This window comes from Salmo trutta, chromosome 36 (genome assembly GCF_901001165.1).
Source record: "Salmo trutta chromosome 36, fSalTru1.1, whole genome shotgun sequence".
Taxonomy (NCBI): Eukaryota; Metazoa; Chordata; class Actinopteri; order Salmoniformes; family Salmonidae; genus Salmo; species Salmo trutta.
Genome location: NC_042992.1, coordinates 14,943,480 through 14,965,917, shown reverse-complemented (window position 1 = coordinate 14,965,917; position 22,438 = coordinate 14,943,480). Strand labels below are relative to the sequence as shown.

General features: G+C 42.6%; 1 protein-coding gene across 1 annotated transcript in view; it reads right to left on the bottom strand.

Annotated features, from left to right (window-relative positions):
* The window catches only part of LOC115175517 (calcium-binding mitochondrial carrier protein Aralar2), a 77,093-nt gene extending 56,932 nt beyond the window's left edge, over nt 1-20,161 (bottom strand). The window contains exons 1-6 of the mRNA XM_029734801.1: nt 20,007-20,161; nt 19,011-19,058; nt 18,348-18,490; nt 10,321-10,436; nt 8,115-8,254; nt 161-307 (exon numbers count right to left, since the gene is read on the bottom strand). Coding sequence (XP_029590661.1) covers nt 161-307; nt 8,115-8,254; nt 10,321-10,436; nt 18,348-18,490; nt 19,011-19,058; nt 20,007-20,072 — 660 coding nt within the window. The 5' untranslated portion in view covers nt 20,073-20,161. The remainder of the gene's footprint in view (nt 1-160; nt 308-8,114; nt 8,255-10,320; nt 10,437-18,347; nt 18,491-19,010; nt 19,059-20,006) is intronic.
* Nucleotides 20,162-22,438: the final 2,277 nt, after the last annotated feature.

The following is a 22,438-nucleotide window of genomic DNA, read 5'->3' as shown; positions in this document are numbered from 1 at the left end:
GTGTGTGTGTGTGTGTGTGTGTGTGTGCGTGTTTGTATGTGTGAGAGAGAGATATTTAACTGCCTGGTTTGCTGTCAGAGAGGTTTGAGGTAATGACACGTTAGGAGAAGGATAGAGGGAGAGAGGGAGGAGAAGCAGAGAACCAGGAAGCCAGACCCACCGCCACCAGGCTCTCCTCCACAAAGGGTGTGAGCATGTGGGGCCGGATGGTGACCATGATGTCCCTGAAGTCCAGGGCGGAGATGGAGCCGCTGTGGGCCTTGTCCCTCTGAACAAAGGCCTGCCGTGCATGCTCCAGCTGCATCTCCTGGGGAGGAGACAGAGGAACACACACACACAGATTAACATACACACACATACATAGACAGATACACACACATGCGGGTACAAACACTATGTACAGGGCCTAACCCACATAATAGAGGTCATACAGAGGATTTTACTCATCCATCCTCATGACTCATAGATAGCCTTTAAATCATTAAGATACCCTTTAAATCACATATATACACTTTAAATCACACAGATACCCTTTAAATCACACAGATACCCTTTAAATCACACAGATACCCATTAAATCACACAGATACCCTTTAAATCACACAGATGCCCTTTAAATCACACAGATACCCTTTAAATCACACAGATACCCTTTAAATCACACAGATACCCTTTAAATCACATATATACACTTTAAATCACACAGATACCCTTTAAATCACACAGATACCCTTTAAATCACACAGATACCCTTTAAATCACATATATACACTTTAAATCACACAGATACCCTTTAAATCACACAGATGCCCTTTAAATCACACAGATACCCTTTAAATCACACAGATACCCTTTAAATCACACAGATACCCTTTAAATCACACAGATACCCTTTAAATCACACAGATACCCTTTAAATCACACAGATACCCTTTAAATCACATATATACTCTTTAAATCACACAGATACCCTTTAAATCACACAGATACCCTTTAAATCACATATATACTCTTTAAATCACACAGATACCCTTTAAATCACATATATACTCTTTAAATCACACAGATACCCTTTAAATCACACAGATACCCTTTAAATTACACAGTGTGCTCGATTTTATACACCTGTCAGCAACGGGTGTGGCTGAAATAGCCGAATGCACTAATTTGAAGGGGTGTCCACATACTTTGTATATATAGTGTAGCTTCAGAGAGATAGAGCAACAAACACACATGGATAGAAACAGAGGTACCTTCATTTTCGTATGCACAGTAACACATATTTCTGGACATGATTTAGACATTTTGTGGAAAATTGTTTCTCCTTATAACATGTTAATGACTTCAGTTGAGGGCGTCTCTACAAACACACACGCCCACTTCTCGGAGAAGCACAATTGCCGTTGATGAGCCCCCTGGAGCCATTTTCCGCTCAGTTACAGGGGGCCAGCATTTAGAGGAGCTGCAGTCATTTGCTCTCTCCTCTCTCTCTCTCCTCTCCTGTCCTCTCTTCTTTCCTCTCCTCTCCTCTTTCCTTTCCTCTCTTCTCTTCTCTTCTCTCCTTTCCCCTCTCCTTTCCTCTCGTCACGCTGCTGCTGTGGGGCGACTCTTGTGTTTCTCTCACCAGCCCAAATCCCCCATTATGGCACTCCAGGGGATACACACACACAAACTGACTGGCTAATCACCTAAGTGGTCACTATTTCACAACACACACACATACACACACGGCACGGCAGCTTCCTCCTCTGTGGACCACAGAGACAACAGACAGGCTCATGGGAAGACTCCTGTGGGGCTTTGAAATGAAAAGCCATTATCACTACCTGTGACCACACGTCTGGTGAGACACACTGTAAACTAACCTCAAACACAATACCGCTTCGTCATGGCTCATACTGCAAATACCAAAATTCAAACAACTGTAAAACTACAATACACATATGCTACTTACTGACTTTATTTGAGTCAATTAGAGATATTATTGAATATTACATTGATATGGATTTTGGGACTTCCTCTCTACCATTCTTTATCATAAGAATAGCCTGCAACGCAATATTCAAAAAGTATTGCACATCAAAATCTGTTAGCATGTATTCCTGCGTCTAAGTCTTTGTGACTGACATTTAGAGGCTGATAACATAACAGGCCTCCGGCTACACTCACCAACCCCAGAGAACACTTTCAGGAGATTGACACCTACAAAAAGCTAAATAGAAAGGGGGGAATTACTATTGACATTTCTCCCAAAAGAGGTGTGATCTGCAAAACAGGTTTCTGTGAGAGCAGGGTGTCAATAACACTTTCTGCATATGAGCTCGTCAGCTACCTACCGCCATAACGATCAATTAGGAAAATCATCATTAGGGGTGGTTATACTAAATGTACTGAGGAGGTCCAAAATGGAAGCCATCCAAACGAACATATTGCAAATAAACATAAATAACTTGTGAAAGAGACATTTTCATAATCTGAATTTTTGTTCTGTATTTTTGTTTTTACATTCTGATGAATAGGTCCAAATTGGGGAGTGGGGGGGGGGGGACTAACACAGAGAAAACATCAAATGAAAAGACAGCTGGAGCAGTATAGTCAAAACAAGAGAAGGGTGGGAAAAATATCCCTGAGCTACAGAGACTGGAGCAAGACAACACTAAGTTAGGAGCCTACCACAACCACATGGAACAACAGAACAATTGCGGCCCAGAATGTAGCAGTTTACGGTTTTAGCCGCTTTTAGCCTGTAAAAACTATTACAACTGTGAGTGTTTTAGAGACATGGTTTTCAGGAGGAGAGGTAAGCCTCTGACGACCAATACCCAGACTACCACGGCATTTACACTCACTTCAATTGTTTCTGGATTGGATGGAATATTTGACGAGCCACCTCTGTTTTGGGTTTCAATACGAGAGGCGTTGGTGTCTTTCCCACTGTTTAAGGTCTTTAAACAATGGAATACCTGCAGGAGAAATACTGTACAGATTCCCTCTAACTGTTCCCTCTGGTTCCGATCAACACAAACCAGGTTAAAGTCATTACTGACCCTTAAAGCTAAAGACTGGGATTCAGGTTTTTTGCAGCTACATATGTGAATATCAAGCGTTGAAATTACCATTGAAAACACAACCCAAATCGTAGACTGTAGCTTTAAAAAGCTCAGACATAACATAACAAAGCCACTTTAATGCCCTCCATCCATGTTCAGTGTACCAGCCAGCACATCTGACATAGCTATTGGCTGCCATGTGCCACCTCTACGCATGGCATACATCACCAAACCACACTACGTACACAACAATGTGAAGTCACTCAGCCCTTGGTTGGCATCCACAACACAAGAGGGTAAAAAGAATGTCTGCATCCCAAATCACACTCTATGCCCTACACATCATGTAATTTTGGAGAATCTCTGGCTTCCACCGTGACAGTAATTGGCGAGAGAGCCCTTATGAGAAATTTGCAGCGCGAACGTTTTCCGGGATAATCCCATCTTGTTTCCATCTGGCCCGTCATCATTATGGATGAATACAACACACATGTAAACACTAAGTATAAGGATGAGAAACCCCATAGAGAAAACCACTGAAAACGAACCTCATTGTTTACAGTGTGTGTTGTATGAGAAGCATATTACATTTGCTGGTGATTAACTGAGATACATTACTTCAATCTGTATTATCTTTACCATTCACAACACAAATGGGAACAGAATTTAAAGTATTTTCAAATAGCAGTGCATTCAAATAATTGAGGAATATGAATAATAGTTTGTTAAAGTCTTAAAGATCTTCACTCAGGTCTCAGTGGGTTCAACAGCACTGTTCTCCTCTACTACTGAGAAAACACTTCAATCACAAGCCCTGAATGAAATAAATTGACTAAATGAAGTGAGTGAAATAGGAAATGTGTATTTCATAGTTGAGCTATGAGCATTACTGCTGTACTCCTGTTATGAAGTATTGGAAACCAGTGGAGTGGAACTGGGCAAGCCCTGAATGCTAAATTCATTCTCTACTCTAACTGGCTGCACCTCACACAGACACAGACACACACACACACACACACACATAGGCTACACACACACACACACACACACACACACACACACACACACACACACACACACACACACACACACACACACACACACACACACACACACACACACACACACACACACACACACACACACACAATATCAGTGTGTTCTTCACAGTGTGTAACCCATCTGGTCCAAGTTAAGTGTAGCATAGAAAGCTCATTCAGATATAGTGAGTGTAGATGAAAACTTGGCACGGCCGACCCACCATTCTCCCTCTCCTCCACTCGCCCTCTCCCCTGATTTCACGTCTAGACATCATATTGGAAAATGGCTCGCACACCACAAATACAGAAGGAATGCGGCAGCAGCACAGATGATACTACGGAGGAGAAAATGTCCCCTGTTTTGGATAGGAGGGTATAGGTGGAGTAGGTCTATGTTGGTGGTTACGTCACTTAACTGTATGGAAAACTAATGCCAGCCTGTTCTAAAATATACCCTCAGTGTTTCATTGTTGACTAATCAGGATAATATGGATGGCTGTGTTGGGGAAACAGGACCAAGTAGAATCAGGTTAATATGGTGAGCTGTTTTGGGGAAACAGGACCAAGTAGAATCAGGTTAATATGGATGGCTGTGTTGGGGAAACAGGACCAAGTAGAATCAGGTTAATATGGCGGGCTGTGTTGGGGAAACAGGACCAAGTAGAATCAGGTTAATATGGTTGGCTGTGTTGGGGAAACAGGACCAAGTAGAATCAGGTTAATATGGTGAGCTGTGTTGGGGAAACAGGACCAAGTAGAATCAGGTTAATATGGATGGCTGTGTTGGGGAAACAGGACCAAGTAGAATCAGGTTAATATGGTTGGCTGTGTTGGGGAAACAGGACCAAGTAGAATCAGGTTAATATGGTGAGCTGTGTTGGGGGAACAGGACCAAGTAGAATCAGGTTAATATGGCTGGCTGTGTTGGGGAAACAGGACCAAGTAGAATCAGGTTAATATGGTTGGCTGTGTTGGGGAAACAGGACCAAGTAGAATCAGGTTAATATGGTGAGCTGTGTTGGGGAAACAGGACCAAGTAGAATCAGGTTAATATGGATGGCTGTGTTGGGGAAACAGGACCAAGTAGATTGAGGTTAATATGGATGGCTGTGTTGGGGAAACAGGCCCAAGTAGATTCAGGTTAATATGGATGGCTGTGTTGGGGAAACAGGACCAAGTAGATTCAGGTTAATATGGATGGCTGTGTTGGGGAAACAGGCCCAAGTAGATTCAGGTTAATATGGATGGCTGTGTTGGGGAAACAGGACCAAGTAGAATCAGGTTAATATGGCGGGCTGTGTTGGGGAAACAGGACCAAGTAGAATCAGGTTAATATGGTGAGCTGTGTTGGGGAAACAGGACCAAGTAGAATCAGGTTAATATGGATGGCTGTGTTGGGGAAACAGGCCAAGTAGAATCAGGTTAATATGGCGGGCTGTGTTGGGGAAACAGGACCAAGTAGAATCAGGTTAATATGGTGAGCTGTGTTGGGGAAACGGGACCAAGTAGAATCAGGTTAATATGGCTGGCTGTGTTGGGGAAACAGGACCAAGTAGAATCAGGTTAATATGGTTGGCTGTGTTGGGGAAACAGGACCAAGTAGAATCAGGTTAATATGGTGAGCTGTTTTGGGGAAACAGGACCAAGTAGAATCAGGTTAATATGGATGGCTGTGTTGGGGAAACAGGACCAAGTAGATTCAGGTTAATATGGATGGCTGTGTTGGGGAAACAGGACCAAGTAGATTCAGGTTAATATGGATGGCTGTGTTGGGGAAACAGGACCAAGTAGAATCAGGTTAATATGGATGGCTGTGTTGGGGAAACAGGACCAAGTAGATTCAGGTTAATATGGATGGCTGTGTTGGGGAAACAGGACCAAGTAGAATCAGGTTAATATGGTGAGCTGTGTTGGGGAAACAGGACCAAGTAGAATCAGGTTAATATGGTGAGCTGTGTTGGGGAAACAGGACCAAGTAGATTCAGGTTAATATGGCTGGCTGTGTTGGGGAAACAGGACCAAGTAGATTCAGGTTAATATGGTGAGCTGTGTTGGGGAAACAGGACCAAGTAGATTCAGGTTAATATGGCAGGCTGTGTTGGGGAAACAGGACCAAGTAGAATCAGGTTAATATGGTTGGCTGTGTTGGGGAAACAGGACCAAGTAGAATCAGGTTAATATGGTTGGCTGTGTTGGGGAAACAGGACCAAGTAGATTCAGGTTAATATGGCGGGCTGTGTTGGGGAAACAGGACCAAGTAGATTCAGGTTAATATGGTGAGCTGTGTTGGGGAAACAGGACCAAGTAGATTCAGATTAATATGGATGGCTGTGTTGGGGAAACAGGACCAAGTAGAATCAGGTTAATATGGATGGCTGTGTTGGGGAAACAGGACCAAGTAGATTCAGGTTAATATGGCGGGCTGTGTTGGGGAAACAGGACCAAGTAGATTCAGGTTAATATGGTGAGCTGTGTTGGGGAAACAGGACCAAGTAGATTCAGGTTAATATGGCGGGCTGTGTTGGGGAAACAGGACCAAGTAGAATCAGGTTAATATGGCAAGCTGTGTGGGGAAACAGGACCAAGTAGGATCAGGTTAATATGGTGAGCTGTGTTGGGGAAACAGGACCAAGTAGAATCAGGTTAATATGGATGGCTGTGTTGGGGAAACAGGACCAAGTAGAATCAGGTTAATATGGATGGCTGTGTTGGGGAAACAGGACCAAGTAGAATCAGGTTAATATGGTTGGCTGTGTTGGGGAAACAGGACCAAGTAGAATCAGGTTAATATGGCTGGCTGTGTTGGGGAAACAGGACCAAGTAGAATCAGGTTAATATGGTGAGCTGTGTTGGGGAAACAGGAACCAAGTAGAATCAGGTTAATATGGATGGCTGTGTTGGGGAAACAGGACCAAGTAGAATCAGGTTAATATGGCGGGCTGTGTTGGGGAAACAGGACCAAGTAGAGGAACCTGAGAATGTGTATCAAGCCAAGGCTGGATGGGCATCACACACACTGAATACAGACACACACACACCTTCGGCATTACACACAGTCTGAATACAGACACACACACATCATGGGCATCACACACACTGAATACAGACACGCACACATCATCGGCATTACACACAGTCTGAATACAGACACACACACCATCGGCATCACACACAGTCTGAATACAAACACACACACCATCGGCATCACACAGTCTGAATACAGACACACACACCATTGGCATCACACACAGTCTGAATACAGACACACACACCATCGGCATCACACACAGTCTGAATACAGACACACACCATCGGCATCACACACAGTCTGAATACAGACACACACCATCGGCATCACACACAGTCTGAATACAGACACACACCATCGGCATCACACGCAGCCTGAATACAGACACACACACAGTCTGAATACAGACACACACCATCGGCATCACACACAGCCTGAATACAGACACACACACCATCGGCATCACACACAGTCTGAATACAGACACACACCATCGGCATCACACACTGTCTGAATACAGACACACACCATCCGCATCACACACTGTCTGAATACAGACACACACACAGTCTGAATACAGACAAGGAGGTTATAGTAAAGATCAAACACCAAAACTGATGTGGTTTCATTGACTGTGTCAGAAGAAAATTCCATACAATAATTAATATGCAGGGTCTGAAGGCAAAATGAAAAGACTTGACAGACAGAAAGACAAAGTCCGACACGAATGGAGAGGATGAAATTGAGAGCGAGATAGAAACATTGACAGTGAGATAAAGAGGGAGACGCACATTTAAACGGACATCTGACTGACAGAGAAACACACTGAAGTGGACAAAGAATTTGCTCAGACAGAAAGAGAGACAGCGAGAGAAAATGAGAGAGAAAAAAATAGAGAGAGAGATTTGCGAAAGAGAAAGAAAGCGAGAGAGAGAGAGAGAGAGAGAGAGAGTCAGTCTATGTGAGTGCAAGGTGATATAGAGAATTTCAACCCACCAGGAGGAACTGGGTGAACTCTCCATAGCTGAGGTGCTTGGTCCTCTCCGTGCCGAAGTGCAGCCGCATGAACTCAGAGTCCCAGTTAAAGGGGATGTGCTGATGGTTTGTGGTTTGGCTGAAGACCTGCTTCACGTCCTCTGAGGAGAGACAAGACGAGACGAGCACCTTTAATGAAATCAGTCCCCTTTTCATTCAGACACTGTTGACAAACAGACTACTGTAGATGGCTGGTTAGCAGTAGCATTGCGTCGCAAGACTCGGTTACTTGCAGACATGGCGGACATTGTTGTGTACTATGTCAAAATGTATTCTTTTGTATCAAGTCATTGGAATGATCATTGACCAGTTTTTTAAGAGATTTGATATTAGAAACGAAGTTCCAGGTTCCTGAAGCCACAGGGCTCAACAATGACGATGGATTGACATCTGATTAGACAGTACTGTAGGCTTACTGTAGCTATAAGAAAACTGTTCCTTATTACGCCACGAAACCAGAAATGTGTTTCAAACCTGCTGGTATGTATCAGTGTAACTAAGAGGGGAGTGAATAACGTAAAGAGGAATGAGAGAGGGATTTGGGCCGCACACTAGAAATATGGAGTGTGATTTTTCCCCCAGTCAGGACCTACCTTTTGGAACAAGACAGCTCCAGCAGGTTTTACACTTTAATGAGGCAATAAAAATGCTGCATTTACTCAACAGTGTAACACTGCAGTGCCATTCCCCATTCCAGACCTGCCGTTTATATTATCAGCCTTTATGGACCTGTCAACACCCAGGCAACATTTTATCCTCTTTTTTTTATCTCTTTGGCTGAAGTACAATCCCGTTTTAACATGCATTCATGTCACGGTTTTAGGAACTCTATTCCACCAAATGATGGATTTATTTTTATGAAACACTAAGAAATAACAGTGCATTCATCCCTTCATTTAATAATATATGTTTTTCCACATTCACTTAATATAAATTACACAGGTTACTAACAAACAAGAAAAGAGCGTACAAAAATGTTATGAAAAGAAATAAGAAATCCGAACAAGCCATCGATGTTGAAAAACAAACTGTCTTTAATGCAGCTAAGCCGCAGCAGTGAATGCTTTTAATAAGTTATAAAGGAGTGACTTGTTATATTGGTTGAGATGGAGAAGGCCATTTCATCTAATGAAAAAGCAAAGAGAAACGAAAAAAGAGAAAATGATGTAATGGATGACAATAAAGTGACTTTGACAAGACCATAATCTCAGTCACAAGTTAAAATGGTAGCAGAACATGAGGTACAGACAGCAATGTATGGGCATGTGAAATATTTGACTTCTTATTGCATCTCCTAGCGTAGCCGCGGTAGCATTCGGGAAGGCTATATTCATTAACCTTTCAGAAGGCAGAAAAACAACAGACCTTTCAATTACTAAACCAGATATACCAAGTCACAGATAAATAGTCTAATTGAGCTTTTAAAATATGAAAATTAACATATGTGCATATATAATGAACCACAATGATCTTACTCCCTGCCGACTAGCAACAATTAGAATGGAATTTAGTTTCTCTCTGTTTGTGCCCAAGATATGTGCGCTGCATTTCAAATCAGTCCTAATGTGCTAATGTGGCACACCTACAGAAGGCAAAATTAGGGTTGTTTAAATCAATTAGGGAAATGTGAAATGAGCAACACGTACAAATGTCTCCTCTTCTAACCTCTGGGCTCGGAGGCTTCTGGGTAATGGTGCCAATCACATACACACTCCCCTCGTCTCCGACAGACATGTCTTCTCCCCCTCCACCCCTCCACCCTTCCAAAACCAATATCTGTCATCCTGTCACCTCCATAGGGGTGCTTACACTGTCACCTTCATAGGGGCTAAGGTTACTGTCATTGACTCTGATGGTTATGTGTGACAATATCATTTTTTGTCATTTTGAGAGAGTAAAACATTTTATTATCAACCTCTTCCAAAATAACAAAATGTCCAATGAAATTTACTTTCAGTAAATAAAAGACCTCACAGTGTACTAAGAATTATTCCTTCACTTAAATATTAAAATCCTAGCTATAAGTGTCCACATTGTTTTGTACTTCAATGGTCACCTGCATATCACAGGTCTCACAGGTCCCTCATATGCCACAACTCATACCTGGGGATTAGAGGGTTAGAGCTAAATTAGAGCTGTCAATCAAACCAGAAGGAAGGTTATGTACCGTAGGTGGCTGCTCCTTTGCCAGTCTTGTCGAACAGCAGGAAGGCGACCATGTAGAGAGCATCTGGAGCACACAGGACCGACTCAAAGGCCACAAACTCCTGGAAAGAGATCAACCTGAAGGAGAGAAAGAGAGAGAGAAAGGGAGAGAGGGAGAGGGAGAGAGAGAGAGAGAGAAAGAGAGAGAGCGAGAGAAAAAAAAGAGAGAGACTGTTGTGTTGATGGTATCCTCAATTAATGATAAAGTATACAGACCACAAATTCCAACCTGCTATACTTAAACTCTTTAACATCATCCTCAGCTCTGGCATCTTCCCCAATATTTGGAACCAAGGACTGATCACCCCAATTCACAAAAGTGGAGACAAATTTGACCCCAATAACTACCGTGGGATATGCATCGACAGCAACCTTGGGAAAATCCTCTGCATTATCATTAATAGCAGACTCGTACATTTCCTCAGTGAAAACAATGTACTGAGCAAATGTCAAATAGGCTTTTTACCAAATTACCGTACGACAGACCACGTGTTCACCCTGCACACAATAATTGACAAACAAACAAACCAAAACAAAGGCAAAGTCTTCTCATGCTTTGTTGATTTCAAAAAAGCCTTTGACTCTATTTGGCATGAGGGTCTGCTATACAAATTGATGGAAAGTGGTGTTGGGGGAAAAACATACGACATTATAAAATCCATGTACACAAACAAGCGTGTGGTTAAAATTGGCCAAAAACACACATTTCTTTCCACAGGGCAACAGGGTGAGACAGGGATGCAGCTTAAGCCCCACTCACTCTCTTCAACTTAGATATCAACAAATTGGCAAGGGCACTAGAACAGCCTGCAGCACCCGGCCTCACCCTACTAGAATCTGAAGTCAAATGTCTACTGTTTGCTGATGATCTGGTGTTTCTTTCCCCAACCAAGGAGGGCCTACAGCAGTATCTAGATCTTCTGCACAATCAGACCTGGGCCCTGACACAAAATCTCAGTAAGACAAAAAAAGGTCCAGTTCCCAGGACCACTAATACAATTTCCATCTAAACACCACTGCCCTATAGCACAGAAAAACGATACATACCTCGGCCTAAACATCAGCGCCACTGGTAACTTCCACAAAGCTGTGAACGATCTGAGAGACAAGACAAGGACCTTCTATGCCATCAAAAGGAACATAAAATTCGACATAACAATTAGGATCTGGCTAAAAATACTATAATCAGTTATAGAACTCATTGGCCTTTATGGTTGTGAGGTCTGGGGTCCGCTCACCAACCAAGAACTCACAAAATGGGACAAACACCAAATTGAGACTCTGCGTGCAGAATTCTGCAAAAATATCCTCTGTGTACGACGTAAAACACCAAATAATGCATAGAGAGCAGAATTAGGCCAATACCCGCTAATTATCAAAATCCAGAAAAGAGCCCTTAAATTCTACAACCACCTAAAAGGAAGCGATTCCCAAACCTTCCATAACAAAGCCATCACCTACAGAGAGATGAACCTGGAGAAGAGTCCCCTAAGCAAGCTGGTCCTGGGGCTCTGTTCACAAACACAAACAGACCCCATAGAGCCCCAGGACAGCAACACAACCAAATCATGAGAAAACAAAAAGATAATTACTTGATACATTGGAAAGAATTAACAAAGAAACACAGTAAACTTGAATGCTATTTGGCCCTAAACAGAGAGTACACAGTGGCAGAATACCTGACCACTGTGACTGACCCAAACTTAAGGAAAGCTTTGACTATGTACTGACTCAGTGAGCATAGCCTTGCTATTGAGAAAAGCCGCCGTAGGCAGACTTGGATCTCAAGAGAAGACAGGCTATGTGCACACTGCCCAAACAATGAGGTGGAAACTGAGCTGCACTTCCCAACCTCCTGCCAAATGTATGACCATATTAGAGACACAGATTCACAAAGAATTTAAAAACTCTCATATCTACTGGGTGAAATACCACAGTGTGACATCACAGCAGCAAGATGTGTGACCTGTTGCCACAAGAAATGGGAAACCAGTGAAGAACAAACACCATTGTAAATACAACCCATATTTATGTTTATTTATTTTCCCTTTTGTACTTTAACTATTTGCACATCGTTACAACACTGTATATAGACATAATATGACATTTGAAATGTCTTCATTATTTTTGAATTTCTGTGAGTGTAATGTTTACTGTACATTTTTATTCTTTACTTCACTTTTGTTTATTATCAACTTCCCTCGCTTTGGCAATGTTAACATATGCTTATCATGCCAATAAAGCCCTTGAATTGAATTGAGACAGAGCGAGAGAGACAGAGAGAGAGAGAAATAGTGAAACAAATAGTGAGAGAAGAGAGACAAATAAAAAGCAAGTTGAATGTGAGGCTATCCTGTAAAAGTCTACTCAGATAATGTCCTGTTCCACAATGAGAGAGCAGAGAAGGACTATCACCATCACTAGAACACATTTTACAGCACTTGTTGTGCAATCATTTAGAGCAGAACTATAGAATACAATTTAACTTACAACACTGGATGACAAAACCAATTTACAGAACAGCCTATCAATCTATGAAAATCTTAATAAAGGTAGGCTACTTATCAGCTGAGTGAAATGTCAAACTTAATGAGAATGATTTCATGTCAGTGTTGTGTGCCAGTCAGAGTTGTCTGCTACGTTGACTGGCAACTTTACACAAGTAAAAATGATTTAATATGAAGTTTACATTTCCCCCTCTGCCATGATAAACAGGTGTACAAGCACAACGGGAGTTTTGAGACAGCTTTGGAAATCCTTTTACTGTATTGTCTATATTTCAGCATAAAAATTACAGTTTTGCCCATGTCCAAAATGTACTAAGGTCTCTAAGTCTCGCTCTCTCCCTTTCTAACTCTCTCTTTATAGAGAGATAGAAGAAAAGAAAAAAAAAATATATATATATATATATATATCTTGCGGTCTTTCTCTCTATCTTTCTCTCTCTTTCATACTATCTCTCTCTCTATCTCTCTCTCTCTCTCTGGATGTGTAGTCTGCAGCATGTATGTGTCACTAATACCATTGTATTTCACTTCTTTATGATATTACTACAAATGGCCATACATCATCTACAAAAACAGGACAGACATACCAACAGAGTCATTTGAACTCCCATGGGGGCCCCAGGGGACAACGGCACAATCTAGTCTTAATTCATGCGCGGTTCAAAGTTGCCTGAAGTCCATTATGAATTTCACAAATGGATACAATAATTATGCGGGGTCAGTCCTAATGAGCAATCCCCTGAGCACACATCTCTAATCTATTTCAATTTCCAGGGAGAGATGATTACATTTTCCTGGCAACTCTAATTAATTTTGTTACTGATGAAATTCAAAGAGGGATTAATTGGGAATCTGTAGGCTTGTAGGTATGCTCTGCTCTGTCTGCCTTGCGGTGTAGAAAAATCGGAAAGAGTAATTGTTTTATTGACTTAGCAAGCTGACGGTTTTCAAACAGGGGCCTGCTGGCAGGGAGTGGGTGGAGGTGCACAAAAGTGCCCTGCTACAAGCTAATATGGGTACAGCTCTTGCGGCTGGAACCATATTAAATGTTGAAAATGAAAAAATGTTGAGGTTCAAACATAAAAACTCTTAAAAATTACCAATTTAGAAGGTCATTTCGTGACTTACTGTAGACAGACTTCAGAGGAAAGCAGGAGAGAGAACAGAGAGACTGCCTAAAATGCAGTAGGGAAGTGCAGTAGGATTTTTTATATGCATCAGTTTACGTAGGTGAGCATTTCAATAGTTATCAAGCCATGGATTATGACAATGTTACTGTAACTTGTTGATTATCAGGGGTTGATTATCAGGGGCATTAAGATGATTTTGGGAGATGTGAGAGGGTTCAGGAGGTATTACACACACTATGGTGAATGTGCCAGGGATGAGGATTATGATGGTTGATTAGCATTCCTATGACTAGGGGCTCCCGAGTGGCGCAGTGGTCTAAGGCGCTGCATCTCAGTGCAAGAGGCGTCACTGCAGTCTCTGGTTCAAATCCAGGCTGAATCACATCCGGCCGTGATTGGGAGTCCCATAGGGCGGTGCAGAATTGGCCCAGCATTGTCCAGGTTTGGCCAGAGTAGGCCATCATTGTAAATAAGAATTTGTTCTTAACTGACTTGCCTAGTAAAATAAATAAAAAGCTACTAGAGAACAATTACCCCCAAAAAAGAGATGCCATCACTTTGTAATGCAAACAAACCATCTACCAACTAATATGGCATGTGACCAGATTGTACATTGTCTGAGTAAACAGTGCACAAAAGAATAAACATGAGACTACAGTATGTGTTCAGGAAATGTAAGATATAAATCCCAACGTGTGCAGTTAACGCTATACTAAATGGAGAGGATTGTTTTTCATTTGAAATCAGTAGCTATTCAGTGAATATGATCATGCAGTACATGTGGCCCTTTCTTAGTCTGAGTGAGAGGTCAACAAAGGTTGAAAGTGTATCTCTGTACAAAGTCGATAAGTAGGTAAACATCCTTGATGTCTTTGTTCGAGGGTGTATATGATGTCTAGACTTTTTTTGTCATCTTCAGCTGGTAAACACAGCTCCTAGAAGAGCGATCCAGGACCTACAACACTGTTTACAGCAGAAACATTTGGGCGGGTTAGGCTGGAGCGACAGCTTTTATCCCTGCTAGTAGAGGGGTAAGAGGACACCTTCAATGATCCCCTGTCCCTGCTATTGTCACTGACAGCCTTCCACCCAGAGGTGACTGCTGGCTAGCTGACTGGCTGGCTGGCTGTCCGGCTGTCTGTCTCGCTAGCTGTCCGGCTGGTGGGCTGGATGCTTTGGGTTCTTCTAAGCAGGCACACCAAAATACACATGGCTGGCTGGGAGGACTGCTATTTTCCCAGCATGCTCTCTTTACAAAGTTTTAACCCCCAAGAGACTTGGGAGGGGGTTTCACACTTGGAGGAGTTTTCCATCGAAAAAGAGAGTGAGAGAGAGAGAGGGGGAGAGCAAGAGCGAGAAAGAGAGAGCAAGAGAGAGAGAAAAATAAAATGAGATAGATAGGGAAGGAGGGAGGGAGGAAAAATCTCTGACACTTCTTTCAGACAGCAGCAGGGATGTCTACATAGACAGAAAGGGAGTGTATCTATCTCAGCCAGCCAAGTCTGGGGAGGCTGAATAACAAGAGAGAAAAGTGATTTCAAGGCAGAGAGAGAGAAACTGTGATGGCCGTCAGTGAGTGTATCACCTGATTTACACAGTCACAGAGGGAGGCAGAGAAATGCATTACACTGTTTACGTACACCCAAACCCCCTCTACTCCGAAAAAAACAATTACCCCTCCCTGACTTATCTCTGTGAAATGGAATCCTACCTGGAGTAAAAACAGCAGCAAGACGCATTAGAGAGAAAAAAATGTATGCAGTATGCACATCCCGAAAAAGACTGTAATTTAAGATAGAGGGAGTATATGAAAATACAATAGTCTCCGTGGATTGTTTTCTTCGTTTATTTTCTTTCAGGGAGCTCACTCAACAGGTTCTTGTCAAACATAAAAGGGGGTGTTGTTGACACGCGCAACCATTGTCTGTTCTCTCTTCCCGCGCTAGGAATAATCATCCATCTCATTGTCTAACGGAAATCATAACATCTTTATAGGGTTCACTGGCAAAAAATAACTAAATACATGGCGACTAACCTACAATGTCAACTGTAAACAAAATTGATGCATTCAAACAAAGGTCTCTGATTTCGTGGCTTTGATCAAACTATCAAACCAGACATTTCTGCTCCCTTGTCATTTCCTATCCCCTCCCCACCAGCCCACCACACCAAATGAGGTTTAGATACAGAGACCAAGCCATGGTTTCCTAATAGATTTATCCCTTAATAGCAGTGATGCCGTCGCCATTTATCTGGCTCCCAAATCCACACAATGCAGGAGTGCTGAATGGCACAGGCAATTACAGTGCATGTGTGCAGCCAGCCAGCCTCCACTCCATTTTAAAGCAGGCCTTCATAATGTGAGCAACATGACCACATGCACTCTGCTCTTTGCTGGAGCCCAGGTGGTTGCCATGGCAACGCGCTTTTTCTTTTTGACTTACCCTAACATTTTATTGCCCGTCATTATGTATCATTAAAAACATACATATTAATGTAAAAAATAGGGGTGATGGGGGGGAGAGGGGGATAAGATGAGATGAATTAGGCTAGCAACAACCAACAGAAGGAAGGGAACAACGCCCGACAAATGGGCTTTGAGGATTTGTAGGATTCTCTTTTTCTACTAAATAAATCAGATACATTTGTGGTAGAATAAGTGGTAAGCAAAACATTATTAATTGTTTCTTGGCTTGAATCCTGTGCATTAGAAAATAAGGGCTCGGGGAGTACACAGGATCAAAGCCAGATACAGTATATACACGCAGCGGCCAGTTTATTAGGTACACCACCACAGTCACGAAAATGATTTGCTCCTACAGTCAGTCACGTGGCTTGCAATATAAAGCAGGCAGACAGGTTTCGAGGCATTCAGTTACTGTTCAATTGAACGTTAGAACGGGCAAAACGAGTGACCTAAGCGACTTTGAGTGTGGTATGATCTTTGGTGCGAGGCCCGCCGGATCCAGTGTCTCAGAAACGGCCGCCCTAATGGGCTTTTCACACACGAAAGTATCTAGGGTTTCAGCCAGGGTTTCAGCTAGGGTTTCAGCTAGGGTTTCAGCTAGGGTTTCAGCTAGGGTTTCAGCCAGGGTTTCAGCTAGGGTTTCAGCTAGGGTTTCAGCTAGGGTTTCAGCTAGGGTTTCAGCTAGGGTTTCAGCCAGGGTTTCAGCTAGGGTTTCAGCTAGGGTTTCAGCTAGGGTTTCAGCTAGGGTTTCAGCCAGGGTTTCAGCCAGGGTTTCAGCTAGGGTTTCAGCTAGGGTTTCAGCTAGGGTTTCAGCTAGGGTTTCAGCTAGGGTTTCAGCTAGGGTTTCAGCCAGCGGCAGTTTTGTGGGCGAAAACAAGCCGTGTTCAGAACGATATCTCGAAACACACAACTCGTCGATCCTTATCACGGATGGGCTATTGCAGCAGACGACCACACCAGGTTCCACGCCTATCAGCTAAAAACAAGAAGAAGCGGCTCCAGTGGGCATGCGATCACCAACAATGGAGAATTGAGGAGTGGAAAGACCTTGCCTGGTCCGACAAATCCTGGTTCCTGTTGCGTCATGCTGATGGCAGAGTTAGGATTTGACGCAAGCATCATGAGTCCATGGACCCTACCTGCCTGGTGTCAACTGTACAGGCTGGTGGCGGTGGTCAACCTCTGTCCAATCTGCATCAACTGTGTGATGCCATCACGTCAGCATGGACTAACTTCCCTGAGGAACGTTTCCGACTTGTAGAATCCACGCCCCGGAGAATTCAGGCTGTTCTGGAGGTAAAGTGGGGTCCGACCCGGTAGTGGATTGGTGTACCTAATAAACTGTATATAGATATATGTGCTTAATTCAAGTAATGGTGAATAAAAATACTAAAACAATTCCTATTGTCCTGTGTTTTTCTCCACAATGTTAAATTCATACCTAGGGCTCTACATTTTCCTGACCATGTGACTGATACAAAAACTTCTAGGGCCCTTGTTATAAGGCCAGCAGGTAGCCTAGCGGTTAGTTTTGGGAAAGTAACCGAAAGGTCGCTAGTCGGATCCCCGAGCCGACAAAGTGAAAAATCTTGATCTTGGCTGACCCTGGCTGTTACCCCATTCTCGGGGGGGAGTTGGGATATGCAAAAAACACATTTCCAATTCATATTTCAAATAGGACAAACATAAGCACCCGCCAAATTATCAAAATAATCCAAGTTCTTGTCATAACCAACCTATAACTAGGCCTAATACGGATTCTCATGGTCAGGGCCTATATTCACAAACTGTCTCCTATTCATTATGATTAAAAAGCAAAACGGATCCTAGATTAGCACTCCTACTCTGATAGGCTTTGTGATAAGAGCCCTGATCTTCTACACACCCATCTTTCTTCTGGTCCACCACCCCAGCCAGCAATGAGGTGGCCTCGTCAGACAGCCTGGTGTCAGTGTGTGCGTGGAGGAACCGAGTCACAAAGTCCTCCGGAGACATGTAGTGCTCATCGTTTTTCTGGATGCTGGCATACTGCAACGGCAAACGCATACACACACAAACACGCATGCACATGCACACACACACAGACAGGCAGACAGAGACACACACAGAGAGACACACAAACACACACACAGACACACACACAGACAGGCAGACAGACAGACAGAGACACACACAGAGAGACACACAAACAGAACCCATTGTTGATTTGTTAATATATGATCTACCGATTGAGGAAGACACTGTACACATGTTCAAACCTTTGGGCTGACACCTAACTTGAGATCATTCACACGTAACTTGAGACTTTCGCATAAATCATGCATTGATGTCAACGGTAGAAATTTGAGTTGTGTGCAGGGATCTCAAGTTAGGATTCAGACCTCAATGGGGAAAACCATAAATGTGCTATTGACTCTTGTTTAGGTGACTTGAGCCAGAAGAAGGCCACAAATGAATGCATTATTAACAATGGCTTTCCAGTACATGAAGTTGTCTTGTACGCAGAGTGCTAAGGCAATGTTGGTGAATATATTTTTACACAACTCACCTTTAAAAAAATAGCTTTCAGCTCAGTAGGGTCAGCCCTCCTTTGTCCCTGGAGAAATTAAACAAAATTACATGAAATTACATCAAAGACCACAGTTACCCATCAACATAATCAACAACCAAGCTCTCATTATCTCAATATTGTAGTAATAACCTGATAATAATACACTTTTTTTAATTTACAATTCTATTAACAGGCATATTAGGTGAATGTTAACTTAACCTACATGTCTTGTTAAGAGTAAGATATTTTACTCATTTGTAATAAAAGTGAGACATGCTATTTTGACCATGTTTAGGATTCAACAAGTGAATATTAGGCCTCCTCTCTTTTTCTATGTAATGAAATGGTCTGGTAGTAGGAGCTGGTAGTAGGAGGATCCAGCTGTTTACAGCTCTGTGGGGGAGGGAACACTTTCTTCATTCAAACAGTGGCGCGAGGCATCTTGGAGAATGTTGATACATTGTCACATTATGTGAAATATCTGCAGCAATGGCGCGAGTAACAACAGTAGTCTATAGTACTGTATGTATATTGGGAGAATCGTCATATAGCATAAGGCTAAACAAGGTTACCAGCACTGAGCTTATAAAGCTTACCAGGCTAGAACCGGCTTCACGTCAAAGACGTGTTTGCTAATCAACCGGTGGCTCGAGACGTGGGACGGACAGAGACCACCGGTTTCAGTGAGAGGTCGGTCTGATAACCGGATTCCGCATAGTGCATCACAGGGAAAGGCTGTATCCCATTACCACCTTGCCCCGTCCTCCTCGCTGTAAAGCCCCAACGTCATTGCCACTGGCTAATGTTAACCTCGAACATCCTCTTATCAGGCTAACTAACGTTAATAGCTAGCTAGCCATCTATCACTAGATGGGGAGGAAGTCAGTGTGTGAGAATGTGGTCCGTGCGTTCGGAGGTGTCGTTGTCTATTCTGACATTGTCTATTTCACCTACTGACAAAATGTTTTTTTCCCTCGGACAAGGTGAACTTACCTTTGCAGCCATAGCAAGATTACTGTCAACCAACCAAGCCCACTCTGACCACGCAAACCCGGTCATTTTATTTTGCGTGACGACGTTCCCATGGAAATCACGCGCGGCTGTCGGATGGTGCAGAGAGGAGCTTAAGGCGGCTCAAGTGTTCACGTGGTATAGAGCGTTCAACAGGTAGCGTGGTCTGTAGCTGTTAACCGGTAGAGGTTGTCAGTCTGGCATCGTCATCATGTAACCATCCACTGTTCATTAATACACTGTTACTACACAGGTATTAGAAGAATGTGTTGCCAATGAATTACCAATTGGCCCTATGCCTACACAAGCACTGATACATTTAGTTAAACATCTAAAAAAAAAAGTGTCACTCCATAATAATACCATAATAATATGGAAGCCCATTCCCACCACCCCCTTCCAAAAAAAAGGTGATACTATCTAAAACTGTCGAGATATTAAGTCAACATTTTGAGATACGAGCTCCACATTTCGAGATAGTAGAACATACATACAGTAGGGTATGTGTCTTCATTTGTAGCATTATGTGGGGATTTCCATCTGTCCATGTTGCAGAGATCAGTACAGCAGGGCCGCCAGCAAACGTTTTGATAAAAAATATTGCCACAAAAGCGTTGAAAATAGGGACAACATACTGTTCTTTAGACATGATTTGTCAACTCATGCACAATTAATCTGTGCTTCAGTCTGATCAACTCTAGCCTACTGATAACAACCACAACTGCAGGTAGCCTAGAGAAGCCTTTTTTTACCTTTATTTAACTAGGCAAGTCACTTAAGAACAAGTTCTTATTTACAATGTGGGTTAACTGCCTTGTTCAGGGACAGAACAACAGATTTTGACCTTCAGCTCAGGGACTCGATCTAGCAACCTTTTTGAATACTAGCCCAACGCTCTAACCACTAGGCTACCTGCCTCCGGTCAGGTCAGGGGAAAGTAACAGGCTGACTACACTGCTCGTGTCACATGCGAGAGCGTTGCAAAATAAATTTAGAAATCTATATTATTAAATTATTGCACTGCTCACACGCACCAATGAGCGTCTGCGTTGCCAAGGGCTAAAATAGAAGTCAGTTCTATTTCTGACGCAGATTACGCTGCAAGTCCTGCCTCTAGCATCTCCTCATTGGTTTATAGAAGCAGGTACCCACGTGCCATCTCCTCATTGGTTATACCCACGTGGGTGACTGAAAGACGAACGAGGTCGGTGGCAGTAATGCACCTAATTTATGAAAGGTGCCAATCGCAATATAAAGTCAAGAGAAGAAAAGGCCTGGAAGGAGGAGAGATGACTAGAAACGATTCGTTTGACCGTTTTATGTGTGGATTAATTGTCAGAGTAGAGGACCTTGTGCATTTCAGGTAAAATAACAACTCAACGTTTATATCCCAGGACAAATTAGCTAGCAACAGCAAGCTAGCTAAATAGGACAAATTAGTTAGCAAGTGCAAGCTAGCTAGCTAAATTGCCATAAAGGTTTAATGCTTTTCGACCTCTCCCCAAATTAATGTAACTGGTTCAGAGTTTGTTTTTATATTTTAACCTGCGTGTCGTGATCACGTTTGGTGTGGAGGGACAAAATACATTTATGCATAATGGTGCACGCGTGCAGCCAGTTTGGGTTCCGTGTAAGCGGTAACATCTAGTATTTATAGACAAAAATAGGCCTATTTATTTTTGTTGAGAAAATGTGAACATGATCAAATTTGGTTTAAATTCAAACTTCGGGTGGCTAGGCTACCTAGACCTTATCAATCCAAAGTGATTGACTGGCATTCACAATCAGCACAACAGTAATGACATACTGTGTAAATAACTTTTTAATTACAGATGCAAAGGCCTACACAATGCAACCCTGCATAAAGCAAACTCAGCCATGTTAGTTATATTGTGCAATCGCAGTTGTTGTCTTTAAATAAAAAATAAAAAAACATATGACCTGATTAGAAAAGATCTAGTCTCATCATAGCCCATATAAAACCATTTTACAGCTGTTTTTTTTTTACTATGTTATACCCTCCAAGTAGGGTCCGGAGTTTTACCTAGTTAGGTTAGCCCAGTGGTTCTCAAACCTCTTCTCGGGGACCCCCAGATGTTTCGCAATTTTGTTTTAGCCCTGAACTAATTCACCTGAATCACCTAATCAAGGACAAGTTGTGCTAGTTCTGGAATAGATCAAATGCATGAACTGGCCGGGGGTACACGAGGAGAGATTTGAGAACCACTGGGTAAGCCAACCAGATCAGGAAAAACTCTGGGCCCCAGGAAAATAAAAAGAATACAAGTTAAATGGGTTTCCATCGCATTTTCAACTCTACTGATGGTTTTGTCACAAAAAACTGTTGCGATATATAGCAAAGGTGCCCACTCTGACCTTGGCACATGAGCTCTAGCCAACAACTACTGTAGCAG